The 20,749-nt window shown below is 36.3% G+C and overlaps 1 protein-coding gene across 2 annotated transcripts in view; it reads left to right on the top strand.

Annotated features, from left to right (window-relative positions):
• The window catches only part of LOC121313175 (cyclin-dependent kinase 14-like), a 218,316-nt gene that overhangs the window by 165,799 nt on the left and 31,768 nt on the right, over positions 1-20,749 (top strand). For both annotated transcript variants that reach the window (XM_041245467.1, XM_041245468.1), the window contains 2 exons: positions 3,615-3,754; positions 7,416-7,564. In XM_041245467.1, the coding sequence (XP_041101401.1) occupies positions 3,615-3,754; positions 7,416-7,531 (256 nt within the window). In that variant the 3' untranslated portion in view covers positions 7,532-7,564. The remainder of the gene's footprint in view (positions 1-3,614; positions 3,755-7,415; positions 7,565-20,749) is intronic.

The following is a 20,749-nucleotide window of genomic DNA, read 5'->3' as shown; positions in this document are numbered from 1 at the left end:
CTGCCCTTAAAGTTGCACTGCGAAAAGGACGTCCTTTTGATGTTCACGATGTACTCTCATGACAACATCACACAGTCATGACTGTAGAGTTGATTTTCACATGCATCTAAACCCATTTATTTTATTTTTTTGATCTGCTGTTTAAAATACGTATTTTTACCATTTACCTAATAAAAAACATCTTGCATCTTTTGAGTAACTGTTGATATTGGCAGAAACATTGAAGAATAATTTGTATTCATTGTTAGCATTTTAAGCTTTAAAAATGTCTGTCATTACCACTGTCTTACTTCAAAGCAGTAATAAGATGGGATTTTAGGCATTTTTTCACTTCGCATTGACCTTACAACCAGGTTTTTGCTCCAAAAACAACATCTAAAGTGAAAACATTGCTCAGAATGAGTCATCTGCAGGAAGGCGATTCAGGTACTACAAGCCAGGTGTGGAAGACAGCTGCATTGATAACATTGCTAAGATGTTAGTCAGTGAAGTAGATATCACAGGTATTCTGTGATTGACATGTTATTGCTCAAGCTTCTAGTCTTTAGTTGTTGGATGTTTTGATGGAAAATGTTAACCTTCATGGTCTTCAAAACTAAGTGGAAGGCTTCTTTCTTGTGTGTACGTGTCTGCAGTCTCCATGATCTGCATCGCCTAGTACACATGGTTGATGTGATTCTATGTCAAGATATGGATCTCGTTCATTCTTATGTGAATGACATCTGCACAGCTGTTGAACATGAATTAGTTAAAACTGGTTATCTGTATTGGCTGGTTGGAATGCATTCAATCAACACACCCTACTGTCGCCTTTCAAAGCATAATACTTGGATCTATTTAGATAACAACCAAAGGAATCCATTCAAAAAGCATTTTAGGAAATATGGCCAGGCTGGTTGGGGGTGACGTCAGACCCTGAAGAGATAGCACACACAGACAGTACTGCAGGGTATGGAAGCGCAGCTTGTGCATTTTATATATAAATGAACAAAACTTTTTTACAAAACGGGAACAAACACGGAACTCAAAACGACACGAGAGCCAAAATAAACATGCAAACAAACAGAACACAAAACAAATACCGTGCTGCTACAGCGGTCAGATAGGTAGGACTTGCTTTCTGTATTTCATTCATAGATTTCTCAAACACCGTCTCTGTTCTCCGCTCCTGAACACTCCAACCCGTTTCTCACCCGTGATCAATCTATTTATACACCTGTGGCTGGAGCCTTAATTAATCATTTATTTAATTCCCTGCTCCAGCCTCATTCCCACGTGTTTTTACAGGGAGTATTTTAACTGCCTCCCTGTCACCACTATTCCACACATAAACAACCCCACATCCCCATGCTCATGTACCAATATACATTAACTCCCCCATGATACATAACCCAAACTATACAAAATAAACCAAAAATACACCTGTTTTTTAAAATAAAAAATATATAAATATAAATGCATCTATATGCTGTTCATTTAATCAATTTGTAATTTCCTAAAACTCTTTTTCTGCGATTAAAGGCCTTACGATTTGGGCCTTGCATACTTTTGGCTAGAAAAGATTGATTTTAAGGGGCCACTTTAGGGTAGTTTTTAAACATTAAATGCATTACTTGGTCCTACTATTTCAATAAAAAAAACAGTAGGATTGGAGCTGGAGTCTCAAGTTAGAAGTTTTGCCTGTAATAAAATGTATAAAAATATGTGTTGTTTACTCTGGCAAGTTCCTGGGCAAACCAGGATTTAGTATGGAATTAAATTACTTGTAAAAGGATTGACTCATGTTTATTTTATACACTTGAGTCCTAATTACTTTCCGAGTTTATTACGGCACAGTTCATTACAGCAGTTAAACTTCCTGGGGGTTGAGGAGTTCACTGCACATGCTCACATGTAATCCATCTGAAGCAGAACTGCCTGCACCTTCATCTAAAAACCTTTAAGAAGCTTTGATAAGAGTAACTGACAAACTACTAAGCAAAATTTCCCTTATTGAAAAAACATATTTTTATATATGGTAGAAAAGTATGAACCTTATATTTTTCATATATAGAAATTGTATGTGTGTGTGTGTGTGTGTGTGTGTATATGTATATATATATATATATATATATATATATATATATATATATATATATATAAATATATATATAGGATATATTTAAAATATATTTTAGTCTGTAATCCATATTTATTTTATGTTGAAAATATATGGTGCACAATATATTTTCATTAGTCTGTAATCCATAGGAGGCTGTGCTGTCGAGTGGTTAAAAAATGAGCTTGTAGGTTAGGTCCCTGGTTCAAATCCCAGCTCAGCAACTGACTCATTGTGTGACCCTGAGCAAGTCACTTAACCTCCTTGTGCTCCGTCTTTCCGGTAAGACATTGTTGTAAGTGACTCTGCAGCCCATGCATATTTCATACACCCTAGTTTCGTATCTTGTAAAGCGCTTTGTGATCCACTATGAAAGGTGCTATATAAAGATAATTATTATAATGGCATCTTGGTTGGAACCATTCTCTATAGACTCCTCAGACACTAGTAGCAACCCCTTACTCCTCCTGAACCAGATCTACTAAACTGTTTTCTCCAGTGCAAAGTGCACCATGGTAATAACAAATTATAGAAATAACAGAAAAAGGAAAGAGTAAAGAAAAAAGGAAAGAAAAAGAAAAAATGTCAGGAGAGGACAGAAAGGGTTCGCATGCCATATAAAACCTATTGGTGATTCACGCAGTATGTACCGGACTGTATCTAATTTAGGAATGACATTCCTCTTCCCGGCATATGAGGATGGGATAGATTGCTTCCAGTTTAGCAGGATTAGCAGTCCTACAAAGCTGCAAAGGCCATGGTGTCCAAATGTACCTTGAAGCCTATTTTGAAGCGCAAAAGCAAAGAGGATTTTCTGTGGGGAATAAAACAATAAAGAAGCAGCATAGTTGCAGGAAGAGCTTAACTGTTAATTATTCTCATTTTTAATTACCTTTTTTGACTTTGAGTTACCTCAAAATGAAGGGCCCTACATATAAAGGTGCCTTACACCCTATAATGGTGTAATGACGAGCAGAAACCAGATATTTAAATGTTCACTAAGCTAGCATTTTGTTAAGCAACATTTTAAACATTGCCAGTAGCTCTGTAGGAGTTAGGAGGTTGCAGAATTGGTACCCTCACACACACACACCCGTACTGGGGCCAAACTTACCCCCAGAAGCCTCCACTCGTAAACACTGTTTTTCAGAACTGTTCAAGGGACTGAGCTTTGTAGCTAACAACTAACTATAGATAAAGTGCACATCTATCTCATTTGCTAACATGCACTGTATTTTCAATGAGTAAAAATAAATAAAAATGAACTGTTACGTTTAGAAGTGTGTTGTGTAGATGTAGCTGTTCAGTTTTCAATCAGTTCCTACAACAGATGAAAAGGTGCCATAATTAAATTTTAAATGTGTTATTACAACCCAATTAAAAAGTAGAACGTTATTTTTTTCTGAACAAAATAAAAAAAAAAACTACTTTGATTTCAGTTGTACCTTTTTAAGATTTCTATTTGGGTATGGGCCCTATGACCACTGTTCATGTTTCTACATTGCTTGTGTTTCAGACTAGGTTATGTGAATCATGCAGAGGAACTAGCCACCAGGTTCCTCCAGTGCTTCCCAAAGAACAGACTGTCAGCACTGGCAGCCATGAACCACGAGTACTTCAGTGATCTTCCCCCACGGCTCTGGGAACTATCTGACAGTGAGTGCCTTTTTATTTTGCTTCATTACATGAGAGACAAAACAGAATTTTGTTCAGCAAGTGAAAGCATCTTATTTTTTATGTTACTGGAGCTTCTGGGTAAAAAACAAAAACAAAACAATAAAATAAAATCTGATGGAAGCGCATACCATACCAGTATCTGAAACCTATGTTTTTAAAACAGTGATCTACTGTATGTTATCAACTCTATAAAATACCACTAGAAAATATCATTTTCTGCCATTTAACTTGAAGAGCCAGTTTCTCATATGGGGAGATAAGATCCTCTTTGGTGGTTACTGAGGGTTTTATTTATTTATGGGTTTACCATTATTTAACAATGTCCTAGCTATATTGTGTACTATTATTCTCTCTCCGGGCTGACACATGCTCAGAACTTGGCATCCTGTAAGCTTTAGCTCCAGCAACTATGTAATTATTTACATTTGTAATAGTTGACACAAATGTCAGTTTCTAAAGTGATACTCTGGCAATAATTATTCATGCTGAACTTTGATGTGTTTCCCCATAATTAAAAAATTCAGATTGCAAATGATTTAGATTTCCAGTGACAACAGAATAGGCAATAGAAACTATTTGATCGACTATTTAGGGTTGTTAGAGATGGTCTATAAACCTATTAAAAAGTAAAGGCCTATATCTTAGTCAAACAGATGAAAATGTCTTAAGAATCAACCATAAAGGGGCTGCTGTATGTTATGAACGTAGATATCAATTACAAAAGAGGTATTAAATATGTTTGAAGGAAGGTTATTAGTAGAATAGAAAGTTACCATACGTGTAATAAAGACCCTCTAGAGAAAGAGAAAAACGTATATGGAAATATGGATCTGTAATGTTTACTGCAATGGTATTAACTTGCACTGTGCATGGAAACCGAGCATCAGAAATATGGCTGTATGTCTCACTTTGTTTAAAAGGATGAGTAAAACTGTTCACTAGTGGTGACATCTCTATTCTATCACACTATCATTAAGTTTAGCCAGGATTTTGGTAAACCCATGCGCAGAGTATATTTTGATACTACACCAGCTATTATCAGGCTTATTACACAGTTGCCACTTAGTTTTGTCAGTCAGTGGTTAAATCCAGATCTGTTAGTGGAGTAAATGCCTCCACATTATCACTCTGCAGCAGGCTGCCAACAGAGAGAGGCTTCTCTGAGTCATTAACAGGAACAGTGTATGCAGAACACCAGAGGGGAATTAAAAGCAGGAAAGAAAACACCTCAGGGGTGATCATTTTAATATGAGAATTTAATTTGTAATTTCACAGATTAAGATTTTTCCTGTATTAATCCTTTTATCAGCTCACAGCAGGTTATTTGCACAAGCATAACCATAAGGTGATCTTCATTGGCAGAAACACATCTTTGCATAACGCTAAACACTGGCAAGCTAAATCTTTTGATGGGAAGAATGAAGATGAAACACTTTTATTTTTAAATGGAGGATGCACTAAATGCCTGGAGTAAAATTGAGATCTGGAATAGCCCAGTTCCTGCAGCAAGAAGATAATTAATTTTAACGAGACATGAAACAAAATGTGTTAACCTTGTAATTACCGAACGCTGTGTTGTGGTTTTTTTTTTTTTTTTTTTTGGTTGCTTTCAAAGAATGCTAATGCTTCAATAACATTTAAAAAAGGAAGAAAAAAAAAACCGAGGGGTGGTTTGGTGCAGAGTGCTGAGTCGTCTTTAGAATTTGAATGTAATCTTGGCATGGGTTTGAGATATCAGAGTTAGTGAATCTAAACTAGAAGAGAACACCAGTTGAGATAACCCAGATATTTCCTACCAATTCCAAGTTGCTCATTAAGTCCCACCAGAAGAAAAAGATGGTTTGATCGTAAAATAACTGTCAAACTTATCCAGAATTGTTCATCTCTAAATAATGACAGCTAGGAAGCACATGGAATAATAAGAAACAGCTCTCCAATCAGAACAGGTGCATATCAAATTATTCACATAAACCTAAAATATAGGTAGTTCATTGTTTTTATTTTTTACACCAGAATACACATCATGCCCTAACTACCAAATCATGCTCAGCTCTCTCAGATGAGATAGACCCACAGGCTGTTTAGGAGTGTGTCAGTCTAAAATAGAAATCCTGTAGATGCATCATTAGGAGTTTGGTGTGTTTGTAATTCAAACTACTGTAGAACTCTACATACAGGGTCTTTTTTGTGGGGCTTCACACCCTACATGATCTAACCTTGAGAGTTCTGCAGCACTGAAATAGAAATATTGTTTGAGTGTGTTTTAACCTTGAAAAAGAGTGCTATGCATTTTATTACAAAATAGTAGCAACCACTTATACAGTATGCAGTGCTGTGTCTATCTGTATGCCCACTTCATTTGACAAGCTTTGAGCTGGCATAGCAGTTATTCTATGAAACATTAGTTAACATCAAGTTAATTCCCAACATAAGGCAATTGCTTTCATTTATTGTGGCCAAATTGTTATTTTTTATTACCAATTGCTAGGGATAATTTTTCTAGTCATATTAAGGAACACGGAAATGGGTCATTTTTAAATTTATTTTTAAATACAGTAACCCGTTACATAGCCACCCTTACCATTTATCTGCCGTGATCAAGCTCTTCAGCAATGTTAGTTTTTTATTGAACAGAGAGAAGATTAGTTCAGATTTTGTAGATCCTACCAAAGTTTTTGTACGCTGTGTTGTTTCTGCTCCGTGCGCTGCCGTTGCTGGTAGTGTCATGTGAGCTGTTCAGTGTGTTGTTATGTAAATAAATCCTGTTCGCCTGCGGGGTGTATCAACTTCAACCTCCGTCTCGCTCTCCTGCCTGTCACTCAGCAGCGAATGCACGCACCCATACAGCAGACAGTTATCCCGTCACAAGCATTATTAAGCTGTATTTTTCTGTACCAGGTTTTTAGGGGCTTTTATTAGGTTTTCCCCTAATAAAAGCTGAATCTCAAAACAATAATTGTGTGAATATAGTAATTGTTACAGCTGTGTATAACGGTATTTATACAGGATTCATTCATCCGACTTTTTACATGTCTGCTCTGGTCCCACCACAGTCTGCTCTGGTCCGGGTTGCTATACAATCTTCAGTTGTGTGATTTATATGAAGTTATTACTTCATGTGTAGGGTGTCCTGTGGCAGTTTGGGTGAGAGGACTGCGAGACGAAGTGAAACAAAGTGCTTCAGGCTGCTCATACTGTACAAAATGACATCTCTTTTACAACAAGATACCCTACACACCATGTATTAACTTCATATAAATCAAACTGAAGGTTGTACTTAGAAATAGATTTAAAATGAGAAATATCTGTTTTATTTTTGTAAAACATATTTTTGCTGCTATAAGTTGATGTATGTACAGTAATTGTGATCTATGTGGCTTATCCCAATTAGATTTGACACTTGAAGTGTCAGAATCTCTTTTATGATAGCTCTAATTTTGTATTAACAACCATGCTGAAGGTTGTATGTTACTAATGTACCTGTTTTGTTGGTCCAAAAAAGTATCATGCAATCCATTTGTCTTCTGTGTGTTTTGGATATAACTGATCAAATGCATTACAGTGTAATGGTATATGATCTATATTAGAGTGAATACATGAGTGTAAGTGAACAGAACTACTTTTTCATTTTCTTTCCCAGTGTCCTCTGTTTTCACTGTTCACAATGTCAGGTTACAACCTGAAACAGGAGACAGCATAAGGGTTTGTGGGAAAACCAACAGTCACGGCAAAGGTTCGTCCAACACCCAACACTGACAGGACACCGTATTCCATAGAACAGGAATTCAGGTAAGAATTTATTTATTTATTTTTTTAATAGCAATTTATTAATGACAAATTCATTTTAAATTCCTTTCTAACCCTAATTGTTGGTTTCATACCATGTAATAAATTATTACGCTTTTGCATGGTTTATAAATGTATTCTTTTATGGCATGAATTCTGTTTTTACAAATGTGATTTCAAGAATCAATGTAGGGGTTTAGTGAGAGGCAGTGTGTTGTTAACAGCACAATTTACTGGCTAATCTCTTATCCTTGGGTGTATCCCTGCAGGCATCCCTTCAGTGGAGTCTTTAATGTGTCTGATGGTGGAACCAGTCAATTGCAATTCTAAAGTCAACCTACATTTGTTTATCTGTACAAATCCTCATTGCCAATCATGAAGGTTTTCCTGAGACGGGTTGTTTCGATTTGTAAATAAACAAATTCAGCAGAACAGATTAAGCTCACTGTAGCTGAATAACGCACCAGCTGCCCCAAAGCCATCGTTTTTTGTGGCTTGTTCCCCCCACCCAAAAGTTGCAGGGAGTTTCTATTTATATGTTATGTGTAAGATGAAGGGGGGGGGGGATTTGTTGTTGACAGGACCTTTTGATTTCTGTCAAATTCTCTGCTCAGGAAAATGAGGGTCATTTTAATTCAGTAGATAATGGAGATTTCAACATGCAGCTGCAAGTCATTTGGGGTTTTAGAGTCCAGTAATAATGGCATTGAGTGAAATTAAAATGATTACATTAAGGTGAGGATTACATTTTAAATGACTGGCAGGTGTACAAAGACATTTGCAGGGTCTTTTTAAGACTGTGAGGGTATTCATAAAGATCCCCCCTCCCCCTACAGTATTGCCGGGTGCCCCTACTGTGTTAATGTTCGAATCAAGGATTTAAAGAGGTTGTGGTTTTTTTTAGAAAGACAGTCCATGTTGCCACTTCTGTATGAAAGAGTATGCTGGAAACTGTGTGTTTTGGGTCGGGGGGGGTAGCGCACCATTCTTTCGTCACGTACAATAACAGGCTCAGTCAAAGTAAATAAATTGTGACCAAAAGTGAAAACATATTCTAGACTATAAAACTTGAACTGCGGAATATATATTTGGAAGAACTAGGTGGAAAGCTTTTTTGCTGGAACATCACACCGTCAACATGAAATCAAAATGTCACTTGAAATGGCAATCCTTTTTACTAATAATATGAAGAATTTCTGTAAGAATAGGAATTTGTCTGCCTCTTTTTTTTTACTATGAATAGAGATTTTCTTAGTAAATTCTACACAATGGTGTGGATTTATTAGCATATTTTACATTACTGTGTCACAGTACAATGCAGTAACCACTGGTATATTTATTTCAAGGCAAGTTGTTTGGTTGGAGTTGCTTTGGCTAGCTTAGAACTCTGCATTGAAGTTTGGAAATTCTAACAAATCTCAGGCCATTTTTTGTAATGTGTAGGGAACAAATCTTTTGTAGTTTTATTAGGAAATTAATGTTTTGGCTGTATTGCAGAATATATTATTGAGCACATTGTATTGGTTACTTTATGCAAACAGTTTTTGTAAATAGTCTTGTAGCACCAAAGCATTGCATATGTAGCTGTTATTTTAAAATGTGCTTTCCAAATACCTTTAAGCCCCCCAATCTTATGTCACTATTAAAGTTATATCTATTTTTTGTTATTGCTACTGACAGAAAATTACTGTGCCCTTAATCCCAAGGATATATATATACTGTATGTGTGTGTGTGTGTGTGTATATATATAGTTGTATACAGTTGTAGTCAAAAGTTTACATACCCAGAGGAAATGTATAATATGTAGAATTTAGGGAAAAAAACTGTAGCTAAAGTTTTGCTTTTGTGGATGAGGAGAAAAAGTTACAAGAAATAGATGTATACATTTTTATTTCAGCAATCTTTTTGCAAAACTCCAAAAATGGTAATTCAGAAATAATCATACCCTTTTGATGATATGATCTGCAAGGTACTAGAAATTGCAATATGATAATGCAGAACCTAATTCTAGAAAAGAAAAAAAAAGTCTAGACAATGCTGGATTGTAGGTGAACATTCTTAGAGAGTGTGAAAGGATTAGGCATAACTCCCTACAACTGCTGGATGGGGGAACAAACCACAAAAGTGATAGCTTTGGGACAGCTGGTGCGTTATTCATTACCAATAAGTCAATAGGGGGAAAAAGTAAAGAGCTATCTGAAGAAAATGATGTATTGTCGTAAAGCTGGAGAAGGATAAAAGAACATTTCCAAGCATTGAGTATCCCAATTTCAATTATTGTTTCTATTATCAAGCAGTACAAGACTCAGGGGGCTCCCGAGTGGTGCATCCGGTAAAGGTGATTCACATGGAGTGCAAGATGCACCCTATAGCCCTGGACGTCACCGGTTCGAGTCCAGGCTATTCTATTGCTGACCTTGGAGTGATAAAACAAAAATCAAGCTATTTGGTCACACTGATAGTCATTACATTTGGAGAAAGTCTTGTGAGGCATACAACAAAAAGAACATTATACCTACTGTCAAGCATGGAGGTGGTAATATCCTCCTATGGGCTGTTTTTCCTGTAATGGCACAGGAAATTTAGTTCCAATACATGGTAAAATGGATTCCATAGCATATCAAAAGATATTAGCCAATCATGTGAAACCCTCCACTGCAAAACTTGTTTATAAGTGCAAATGGATGTTCTAAGACAAAGATCCAAAGGACAGTTAAAGAAGAATAAAATCAAGGTTCTGGAATGGCCTAGTCAGTCCCAATCTAAATCTGATTGAGAATCTTTGGTATGAGTTAAAAGAGCCTGTGCACAAGAGAAGTCCTCAGAATTTAAATGATCTGGAACAATTTTGCGTTGACAAGAATCATGCCAAAAGCTCACTGACAAACATCCTAATCGTTTAAAAGAGGTTATTATTACTAAAGGTGCCTCAACTAACTATTCATTTCAATTTCCTTGTCAGGGTATGAATACTTTTGAATTAGCATTTTTGGAGTTTTGCAAAACAATCGCTGAAGTAAACAATTGTAGACATTTTTTCTTGTAACTTTTCTTAAAAGCAAAACTTTTGCTACAAAAGATTTTTCCTAACATTTAATTGTTTTTGAGAAATTTCTAGAAATTATAAATTTCCATTGGGGTATGTAAACTTTTGTGTGTGTATATATACTTATATATATATATATATCTATATATATCGATATATATATATATATATATATAGCATATATATATATATACCTATATCTATATATAATATATATATATACGACGTGCACCTATTATACAGTATCAACAATTGTATACCTAATTACCACTATACAATAAATCATTTTGTCGATGTCAGACACTGAACTGTGTACCTTCAGAGTAAAGAAGCATTCGGGTCAACATACTGTCCTCCTCCAGAGCCCCTGACATGGAGGATTCATATTTAAATTGTTCTTTTGTAGAAGACTTTGAATAAACTGATGGCTTCAATTGTCAACACTGATATGATGTTTCTTTCTTTTTAACAAGCATGCATTACAGAAGTGGAAAAAGAAAGAAATGTATCCTACTGCAAATATTACATTACAAAAAAAAAAAAAAGGAAAGGAAAATCACTGAATGCTTTATAATAAGATGATGGGCTGCCAGGGACTTTTAAATAATAGAGTTAGTGTGGTAATTAATTGAATATTTATACCCTTCTCTGTCCATGGAATGCCAGACATCTATCTCTAGAGGAGTTTGAAATGCATGGGATTGAATCTATCAGGGCCTATGTGTGTTTTATTGTATTATTTATATCAGGGCTGCAGCCTGATAGGATTTACAGAAACATTCCCAGCAGACTGCTTTTGTGCCCTGCTGCTGTTTCAGAAGAGCTTGCATGAAGCTCATATAAAGGGCTGTCTGAGTTGAAGTGGGCTGCTAGCCTAGGACGATGCATGAATTCACCGAGGACAATGTCATAATAACAATGACTAGAGTGAGGGGAGGGAGTTGAAAGATGGCCCTATTTCACTCTGGTTGGTTAGCTCTCATTTCAAGACTATTCTGCTATATTATCTCTAGTAACTCTTATCTGCAGAAATGAAATGGTTAAAAAAGGACGTTTTCCAATAGCTTAAACAAATCAAAGGCTTTTATGCAGCAACACAACCTATCTCTTGTAGAAATGGATGCCTGTATTTGCAAAACAAAACATCTGTGTGTGTGTGGAGGTTGTGTGCATTATAGGTTGTTATTTTCAAATATACAGGGGTAGTTCTTAGAATTATGCATATCCAATTGAAGATTAATTAAGCTGTTTATCCATTGGCATGTATTCTTGGAAAGCAAAATCATATTGTATACTAACATGATTATCCCACTAATTCTGATTCAGATGTAGTGTACAAATAAGACAACTCTTATTATAACTTTTGAATATTTGGGCATTTAGCTTTAACCATATCAGTCATACTTCAGTGATACAATTATTATAATTTTGTATTCAATTTTTAATCAAGCATATTGTTACAGGACAACATGGTTATGTTGCAACTGTTGGGCAAGCTTCAAACCAGTACTATACTCCCCAAAACTCACCTGAGGCCCTGGTTTAGCACACTATAGTATATTGGATATGCTTGTTTTTAGTTAAAACCTGTAGAAACCTGGTTCTTCATGTGCAATCCAGGCTTCACTCCCTCTTTACCACAGAACTGTTACTGTCCATGAGTCCTTTTCCCACCTAGTTTGCCTCTCAACGGTGACAGAAGCAGCCATGCCCTGCTGTCCAGTCTCTGTCAGGAGCAGAGCCCTGCTCCCCACTCGCTGCACTTACTACCTCTATGCCAGCAGCATCTCCAGCTGTGTGCTCTTCAGCAGCTGTGTCTAAAGATGTAGAAAATCAAAGGAGAAAAAACAAAAGACCTCACAGAATTAATGGTTAAGAAACATGGGAAGGTATTTATTTGCACATTATGGTATAAAACATTTTAACACGTGCTTCTTGTAGAATTATATACTGTGCTGGACAATGTAAGTATAGAGATTTATGCAATGCATTTTTTCTTTACAAAATCTTTATTTGTGAATATGTTTTTTGTTACATTTTGTGTATTACAGTAAATTATATATTTTTTTTTTCGACACACACCCACACACACAGTGCTATAGAAAATCTACACCCTCTTTCAAAATTTTCACTTTTTGTTGCATGTGGAAGGGTGGTGGGTAATTCACTGACACCGGAGAGAGAACAGATGTACTTGAAACACCACACCGGTGCCCAGTTTTATTTTCTATAAATACACTCTTTTTACCCGCAGAGGGAACTGTTGCCCATGACCTGTTTATCAACGATGATAGACAGCACCACGGGAATACCAAAGCTGGTAAATAAATTAACTGCGGGCGCACTCGCAGGTGCTCAAAATAATAATGAAAACAGAAGGCGAAAGGAAAAAGGGAAATAAAACAGTAATAAAACTACAAAGAAAAGATGCTACACTTGGCAGCGTTATCCCGGTCGCTGATACCCGTACGATCCAGATCACCGACTGCCTGCCTGCTCTAAACAATATTTCGGAGGTCTGCCCAAGGGTTCCCCGCTGTCACTGTCTTGCTTTTGGGTTGTTTTCTTTCTCCCAGCTGGTTCTCGGTCCTCAACCAGCGCTTCTGCATATTCAGCGCGTCTAAAAGGGCAGACATGAGGAAACAGTAGAGCATAAGGCTAACAATCTTCCCAAGACCCACCTCCCAACCATTCAGAGAGAGGGAAAGTCCACACACCCACTTTCCCACTTCCCTCTATCACTGCCATGACTCACAGGCAGTTTTGTGGTCTGACGAAACTAAAATGGAGCTTTTTGGCCTAAATGCAAAGCATTATGTTTGGCACAAATCCAACACAGTGCATCACCCAAAGAACACCATCCCTACTGTGAAGCATGGTGGTGGCAGCATCATGTTATGGGGATGTTTCTCATTGGCAGGGACTGGGGCACTTGTCAGGATAGAAGGAAAAATGAATGGAGCAAAGTACAGAGAAGTCCTTGAGGAAAACCTGCTGCCCTCTGCAAGAAAGCTGAAACTGTGACGGAAGTTCACCTTTCAGCATGACAACAACCCAAACTTCAGAAATTCTGGCCTGCGATTGGTTAAAATCTCATCATAGGAGAAAAAAACTGCTGAACAGCGATTCTGTGACTTAACAGAAAATTCATTACGAACTACAACAAAAGAAAGTTACTTATTTGGTATTTTGTCATTTACTATCAGCTATATTTATACAAAATACTGCAAAGCCATAAATATTTGCAACCAAAATATTTGACAAATCACACCCATAAAACCTATTTTGCTCCAGAAATGTTGGTGACCTGTTCCACTGGTAGTGGTATATTACTTCATTATATGTACAGCACTAAGATATTCATGCCAAAAATCGTTTTTTTTTTTTTTTTTTTTTTTTTTTTTTTTTAATATGTGGAAAACTCGCAAATATTTATGGCATTACAGTATATAAAGTCATATTTACTATCCAACCTTGCCTCTCATTATTTTGACCAACTCGTATATTAAATATGTACTGCAGCTAATAGTGGAAAATGAAATACCCCTCGGAAAGACTGTTGTTACCTCTAGGGTGCAATGCCCTCAGCCTGACGCTTCGGGCATTATATTATATATATGTATATAAGGCCCCATGTAAATCGCAATTTCACGGTAGTACACCTTACCGACTTAATTTGTTAAACTTAATAAATGGCCAGCAAAATAATTAGATACCGTTCTGTACATACGGAACATATATATGTAATATAAAATATAAAAGAAGCAATTCAGGCAAACTTTAGTTCTGGAGCAAGGTACATTACTCAGCTGTAACTTGAAATAAAGCTGGCTGATGGAAAACCTCCTCCCTAAAGTAATAAAAACAAAAACATTTTAATTGTAATTAAAAACATTTATTGTCATTTTGTGTACCTTCTGAGCTGATTTTATTAAAAAAAAAAATAAAATAAAAAAACATTCCCACTGCTTGTCTGTTTCTGACTGACAGAGAGAAGACACACACAGCGAATTCTCCTCTTCCTTTGGTAGATAAACAGTATTTTTCAGTAAAAAAAAAATACTGTTTTATACACGCACACTAACTTGCCCCAAAAGTTGAACGTTTATCTTCATAACTGACATGGTCTCTTGATTTGCTGTGACCCTTTACAGCCCGATCCAGATTTTTTAAAGTCATTCTTTGGCTTTCAGATTTTTTGAAGCCATTCTTTGACCATGCGAGTGCAGTTACTGAAAAGTAAACAAGGCCAGCAATAAAGATGGTTATTTGCTACACCTCCAGTCAGCCAATCCAATCTGTCATACCAACCAGTATGAAGACCTGTTCAAATTTCAGTTTTTGGTTTTGGTCTGCCTTCACAATTAATACATACTTAGTGCATTACAGTAGTGCTTCAGCAGGGGGCGGGAGGATGTGGGTGGTTCCTTCAATTAAAACCTGTGCTCAGATCACACGATCTGCTACTGCGACTACTGTGTTTCAGACAGACAGGAGGTTGCAATTGGAGGCATTGCCTCCTCTGATAAAACAAAACACTCTGGTCTCCTCCAATTAAAACCCATGCTCAGATCATTTGATCTGCTGCTGCTAGTGTGTTTATTGAGGGATAGGAGTTTGCCATGGAGGCAGAGCCTCCCCTCATAAAGGAAAATGCTCCTCCAGGACCAGAACACTGTCTGCCACTGCTAGTACTCTAGATGCTTGTCTCAGCAGCCAAAATTGCTGTTAATTTTGGTATGTTGAATCTAGGGTTTAGGTTTAAAAAAAAAATGTTCTTAGATTTTAGCCAATAATTGTATCTAATTTTACTGAACATTATTATATTATAATACTATATTATATTATATATACTATATTATAATACTATATACTTTTTTCATTGAAAAGTTGAGGAGGCTCTGCCTCCCTTGCCTCCTCTAAGGAGCCTCCACATATATACTGTGGTAAGATCTTGTACCGCCCATTCATCAGGGCGCAAATTCTGCGAACCCTGTATCCTTTATGAAATATGCATGTGGTTATGGGTTACTAGGAAATGTAGTCCACACGGTTTTAAAATGGTGGTCATTAATTAAAAAACAAAACTACATGTCCCGTGATGCACTGGGCTGCAAGACAGGTGCAGCTCAACAATCGGGATAATGCTTTCACCTGCAGCTTGTTAACTGTGTGAATATATAAGGCAGTGTCTATCCTCATTCTGGTTGGGGAGTTTGAGGAGTGTGACCTGTGAGTACTGTGTTTTGGTGAATTGTAGTGAATTGTAGTGAACTAGTTTCTGGTGGATGATGAAGAAAGGATTATTCTGCTTGTATGAAAAACTCCTGTGTGTACCAACCTGTTTTGCTTGTGACCCTGACAACAAACTGTGCTACCTTAAAAATTAAACTGTTATTACTGGTATTACCCTGTTGAACAAAATCTTCTGTGTTCTGAGTCATCCTGTGATTATCAATTTACACATTCGCTCATGGTTCAAGAATGCCTGTGGTATAAGGGAAAATTGCAGTTATCTCTCTTGAATGTAATGGCACAATATGACTGCAAGTTGGCTGGTTTTTTTTTTTTGTTGTTTTTTTTTTTTTTTTTTAACCAGGCAATGGGGGTGTAATGGATGCTTCCAAATGTACATAATAAGTATATATTTTTGTTATATCTTGAGGACTTCTCATTCAATTGAAACTTTATTTGGATTTATTGTATACGTATTCAGTAGTACTTTTTGTTTTTTACTGTCCTCTTTCCTTGTTGTGATGTCTGCAATTGTTCTCATTTGAATTTACTCAAATACTGGGGGTCAGGTGTCAAGTGTTTGCGACAGCATTAAAGTCATAGCGCAGTTTACACCGGCCTCTGTATATATTCTGACACTTTTGACAAGTTAAGGTCGTGTTAGCACTGCCGTGAAATGCGCTGCGCCACTCATTGCACTTTCAGTGTTTGTTACACATAAATAAAATACTTTTTTTTTTTTTTTAAGTTTGTAATATAAATCCTGTGTGGGTATCGAACCCAAGACATGATTCCAATGTAGCTTGCAATGCAGATGTTCTAGCTTTCACGCCACAAAGGTAATAGTTCCATGTGCAAGGAGTATAACAGTAAAATTACAGTTTTTATCAAGTAACAGGACACACAAGATTTTGTAAATAATGATTATCCCGATTGTATTAAAAGCTTTTAGTTTTTTATATAAATACCCCCCCCCCCCCCCCCCCCCACTGGTTACTGGTTATTTTGTTTGGCACTGGAATGGTTGTGTGACAACACAAGACAGGGAGAAACAGGACAACTGAAATGGCCAAGTCTCAATGAGTTATTTCCAGGCAGTTTACAACAAATACACAAAGCAACTAACATAACATTATTCCATAAAATTATGCACTATAAAAACGGGAGCTTTGTATATTGAAAGAAAATACAATAAAACAATGTTAAAAGCACAAAAAGAAATATACAAGGCAGTATCATAAAAACTGCACAGTAAAAAGGCTGGAGCTTTGTATATTAAAATAAAACACAAATAAAAACCACCAATAAAATATAGAAAACACCACAAGAGTACACAAATAAAACAAGTAATTATAATCACTTTTCTCATATAGTTAAAACTGTTGCAATCTTTCTACCATATAGGGATTTAACAGCGCGGCGAAGTTTATAAACAAAGTCCAATCTCTAATACAAGTAGCTTCCACGAGACAGGAGTTTTAAGGACGGACCAGAATGCCAGAAGGACTGGAAATCCTTGTAGTTTTGTTACCTCAAAACAAACAGACCAACAGCAGCAGCATCAGTTTCTGTGTACCGCTGCTGCTGTGCTAGCGAGACTAATTTTTAAAGCCATCCCAGATTAATTAACAAGTGAATTACTTAATTAGCAGGTAAGCTGGTTAAAGAGGGCAGTGATTAGCAGTGACAAAAGGTGCAAGTACTCCAAATGTTACACGTGAAAATCACAACATCAAAACATACCAGTATACAAAGCAAACATGAATAAAATAGTAACGTGTCCTTTATATAATAAAATATACATACAAGTGCTCAAAATAAAACATGATTAAATAAACATACAAATAATAATAAAGAAAACAAACAACTACTACTAAAGTGCAGCCTTACATTTTCAGCTGATTTTGCAAACTATAATAAGCTTGATCCATTCATTTAGTATATTATAATGTTTTCATGTTTAGGAAGTAGTACTCAGGGAGACAGTGTTGAATTCTCAAAATGTTTGTTTTATTTGAAACTACAGAGAATTCCTGTCAGGGGCCAAATTCACAGCACCAAAATAATAACCCTACGTTGTAGTCTTGGCACTTTCACTGCATATTGTCTCCGGTCACATGCTCACACGCTCGCTCAATCGCACCCACAGTTTCTCTTTCAAGTTCAGTGCTGGACTGTCTCCAGTCCCCAGGCTCATGCACTCCCTTATTAAAACCTCCCGTCGTTTCCCGCCGCTATCAGACTCATCAACCAGTCACATCCATGCTCTGCAACCCCCGAAAACAGCAACACACATTCTCCCCACTCATACACTCACTCCCCCTTCCCATATGGCAAGCCAAATTATCATTTAGAGATATCTCAAATTGCATTTTAAGATATCTTCAAATATTTAGAGATATCTGTAAAACATTTCAAGATATCTCAAACTGAATTCCAGATATGTTTACTTGTGCAGTTTTTAAGATATCTACAATTAATTTAAATATATCTGTAAATCAATTTGAGATATCTAAAAATGAAATAAAGATATCTCAAATTTATTTACAGATATCTTTAAATACTATGGAAACCATATGGATTGTGCAAGCGTGGCACACCAAACTGTTATTTAGAGCTACCTTAAAATGAGGGTTTTAAAGATATCTCTAAATCATTTAAAGATATCTCGAAATAACTTCCTGTTCATTTAAAGATATCTTTAAATCATTTGAAAATATCTTCAAATAATGTCCTGTTCATTTAGAGATATCTCATAATAACTTCCTGTTTATTTAGAGATATCTCCAAATCATTTAGAGATGTCTCTAAATAACTTCCTGTTCATTTGAAGATATCTTTAAATGGACAGGAAGTCCATTGAAAACATAGAGCATTTTCACAGGAAGTCATTTTGAGATATCTTGAAATGGCTTCTTTTCCATCTGAATATATCTTCAAATGATTTGCAGATATCTCTAAATGAACAGGAAGTTATTTCGAGATATCGCTAAATGATTTAGAGATATCTCTAAATCAACAGGAAGTTATTTGAAGATATCTTCAAATGATTTTTACAGATATCTTTAAATACCTCATTTAAGATATCTTTAAATGACAGTTTGGCGTACCATGCTAGCCAAATCCACATATTATTTAAAGATCTCTCTAAATCATTTGAAGATATGTTCAAATAACTTCCTGTTCATTTGAAGATATCTTTAAATAAACAGGAAGTCCATTGAAAACATAGAGCATTTTCACAGAAAGTCATTTTGAGATATCTTGAAATGGCTTCCTTTCCATTTGAAGATATCTTCAAATGATTTAGAGAGATCTCTAAATGAACAGGACATTATTTAGAGATATCTTAAAATGATTTAAAGATATCTAAAAATGCATTTTAGATATCTAATTTAAAGCTCCATTTAAATATATCTGTAAATCATTTTGAGATATGTCTTAATGTATTTTAGATATCTTAAAATGATTTAGAGCTATCTTTAAATATTTGGAGATATCTGGAAACGATTTAGAGATATCTTCAAATATTTAGAGATATCTATAAATGAATTTGAGATATCTCTAAATGGCAATTTGGCTTGCCATATTCCCATGCCAAGTAACGGCATGTCCCGTTCCCCTTACGTTACATGTAACTAGACTAGACACTCCTGCCCAGGCCATCACACGTGGACCCTCCCACGAGTGGTCTGTCGTACACAACAATTATCGTATCGTTCACACGTCTGCGCCTGATTTCCATCAGGGCAGTCTATGCAGAATCCTATTTCGTCACTGAAGAGGACCTGGCTCCACTGAAGGCAAGTCTACCTAAGGTGTTGTTGGCGCCACCTCATCCTGATGTGATGGTGCACATTGCTGAGCACAGGACCCCTGTATGGTTGTCTGGCCTGTAGATGATGACTGTGCAACTGCCTTCTTACAGTTGAACTTCTGATGCATGGATTGTTACAACCTGCAGTATCAGATACTGTTCGACTGGCAGTGCTAAACGATCACGAAGATGCTGCATTATGATCTGTCGATCTTGGGCAGGTGTTGTGACTCTTGGTCTCCCAGTTCATGGTCTGTCATTGACAGAGTGTGTCTGGTTATACTTTCTCGCCAGGTTTGAAATTGATGGCTGCGAGCACCCAAGATGGTGAGCCACAGTACGCTGCTCTGGTCCAGCCTCCAATGTGCCGATTGCACGAAGGTGTTGCTCTCCTGACAGATGTGGCATATTGGTGTTTTTCTATGTTTTTTTTTTTATTGCTTTTATTCAAGCTTGCAATTCAACGGCTAAAATCACTCTGATCAATGTCCAATCAACTGTCTGTCTAATTAGGTAATTAAGTGCATATGCTTCAGTCATAGTCACTCAAGCTTGTCATGGTCAAGGATGAATGATTGAGTGATTAAAAAGAAAACAAAAACATTTCATCAATGTCCATCATTTATCCACCTTATTTTTTTCTGAAAATAAATGTCATAATAGTGGTACGTTTCTTTTGAGGCTCAGTATACCATTGAACAATAACTGCTGAGTATATGTTTTCGTTTCATACAGTATTAAATGGCAGTGTTTATATGATAGTGAAAAAGAAATAAAGGTCAAGATAGATAAAGAAAGAAATGTCTATGTATTGATTCATGTATTTATGTATTTCAATATTTATTAATGTTTTACTTTTACAAAATATATAGGCTATCCTTCAGCATAGCTAATTCCCAGAAAAATGTACATTCCTTTTTGTCCAGTGGGTACCACAAATAACATTACTCTCATCAACCAGTATCAAGAGGAAACCATACTTCCTTGCCCCAATAGGGACCACAATGAGCGTTACACTGACAGGAAACCAACATTTTTCAGAGATCAAGATCAGAATCTCATAATGATTACGATGATGATGATGATGAA

This window comes from Polyodon spathula, chromosome 3 (genome assembly GCF_017654505.1).
Source record: "Polyodon spathula isolate WHYD16114869_AA chromosome 3, ASM1765450v1, whole genome shotgun sequence".
In the NCBI taxonomy this organism is placed as follows: Eukaryota; Metazoa; Chordata; class Actinopteri; order Acipenseriformes; family Polyodontidae; genus Polyodon; species Polyodon spathula.
The sequence above is the reverse complement of the archived record's forward strand: the minus strand, read 5'-3'. Positions and strand labels throughout refer to the sequence as shown.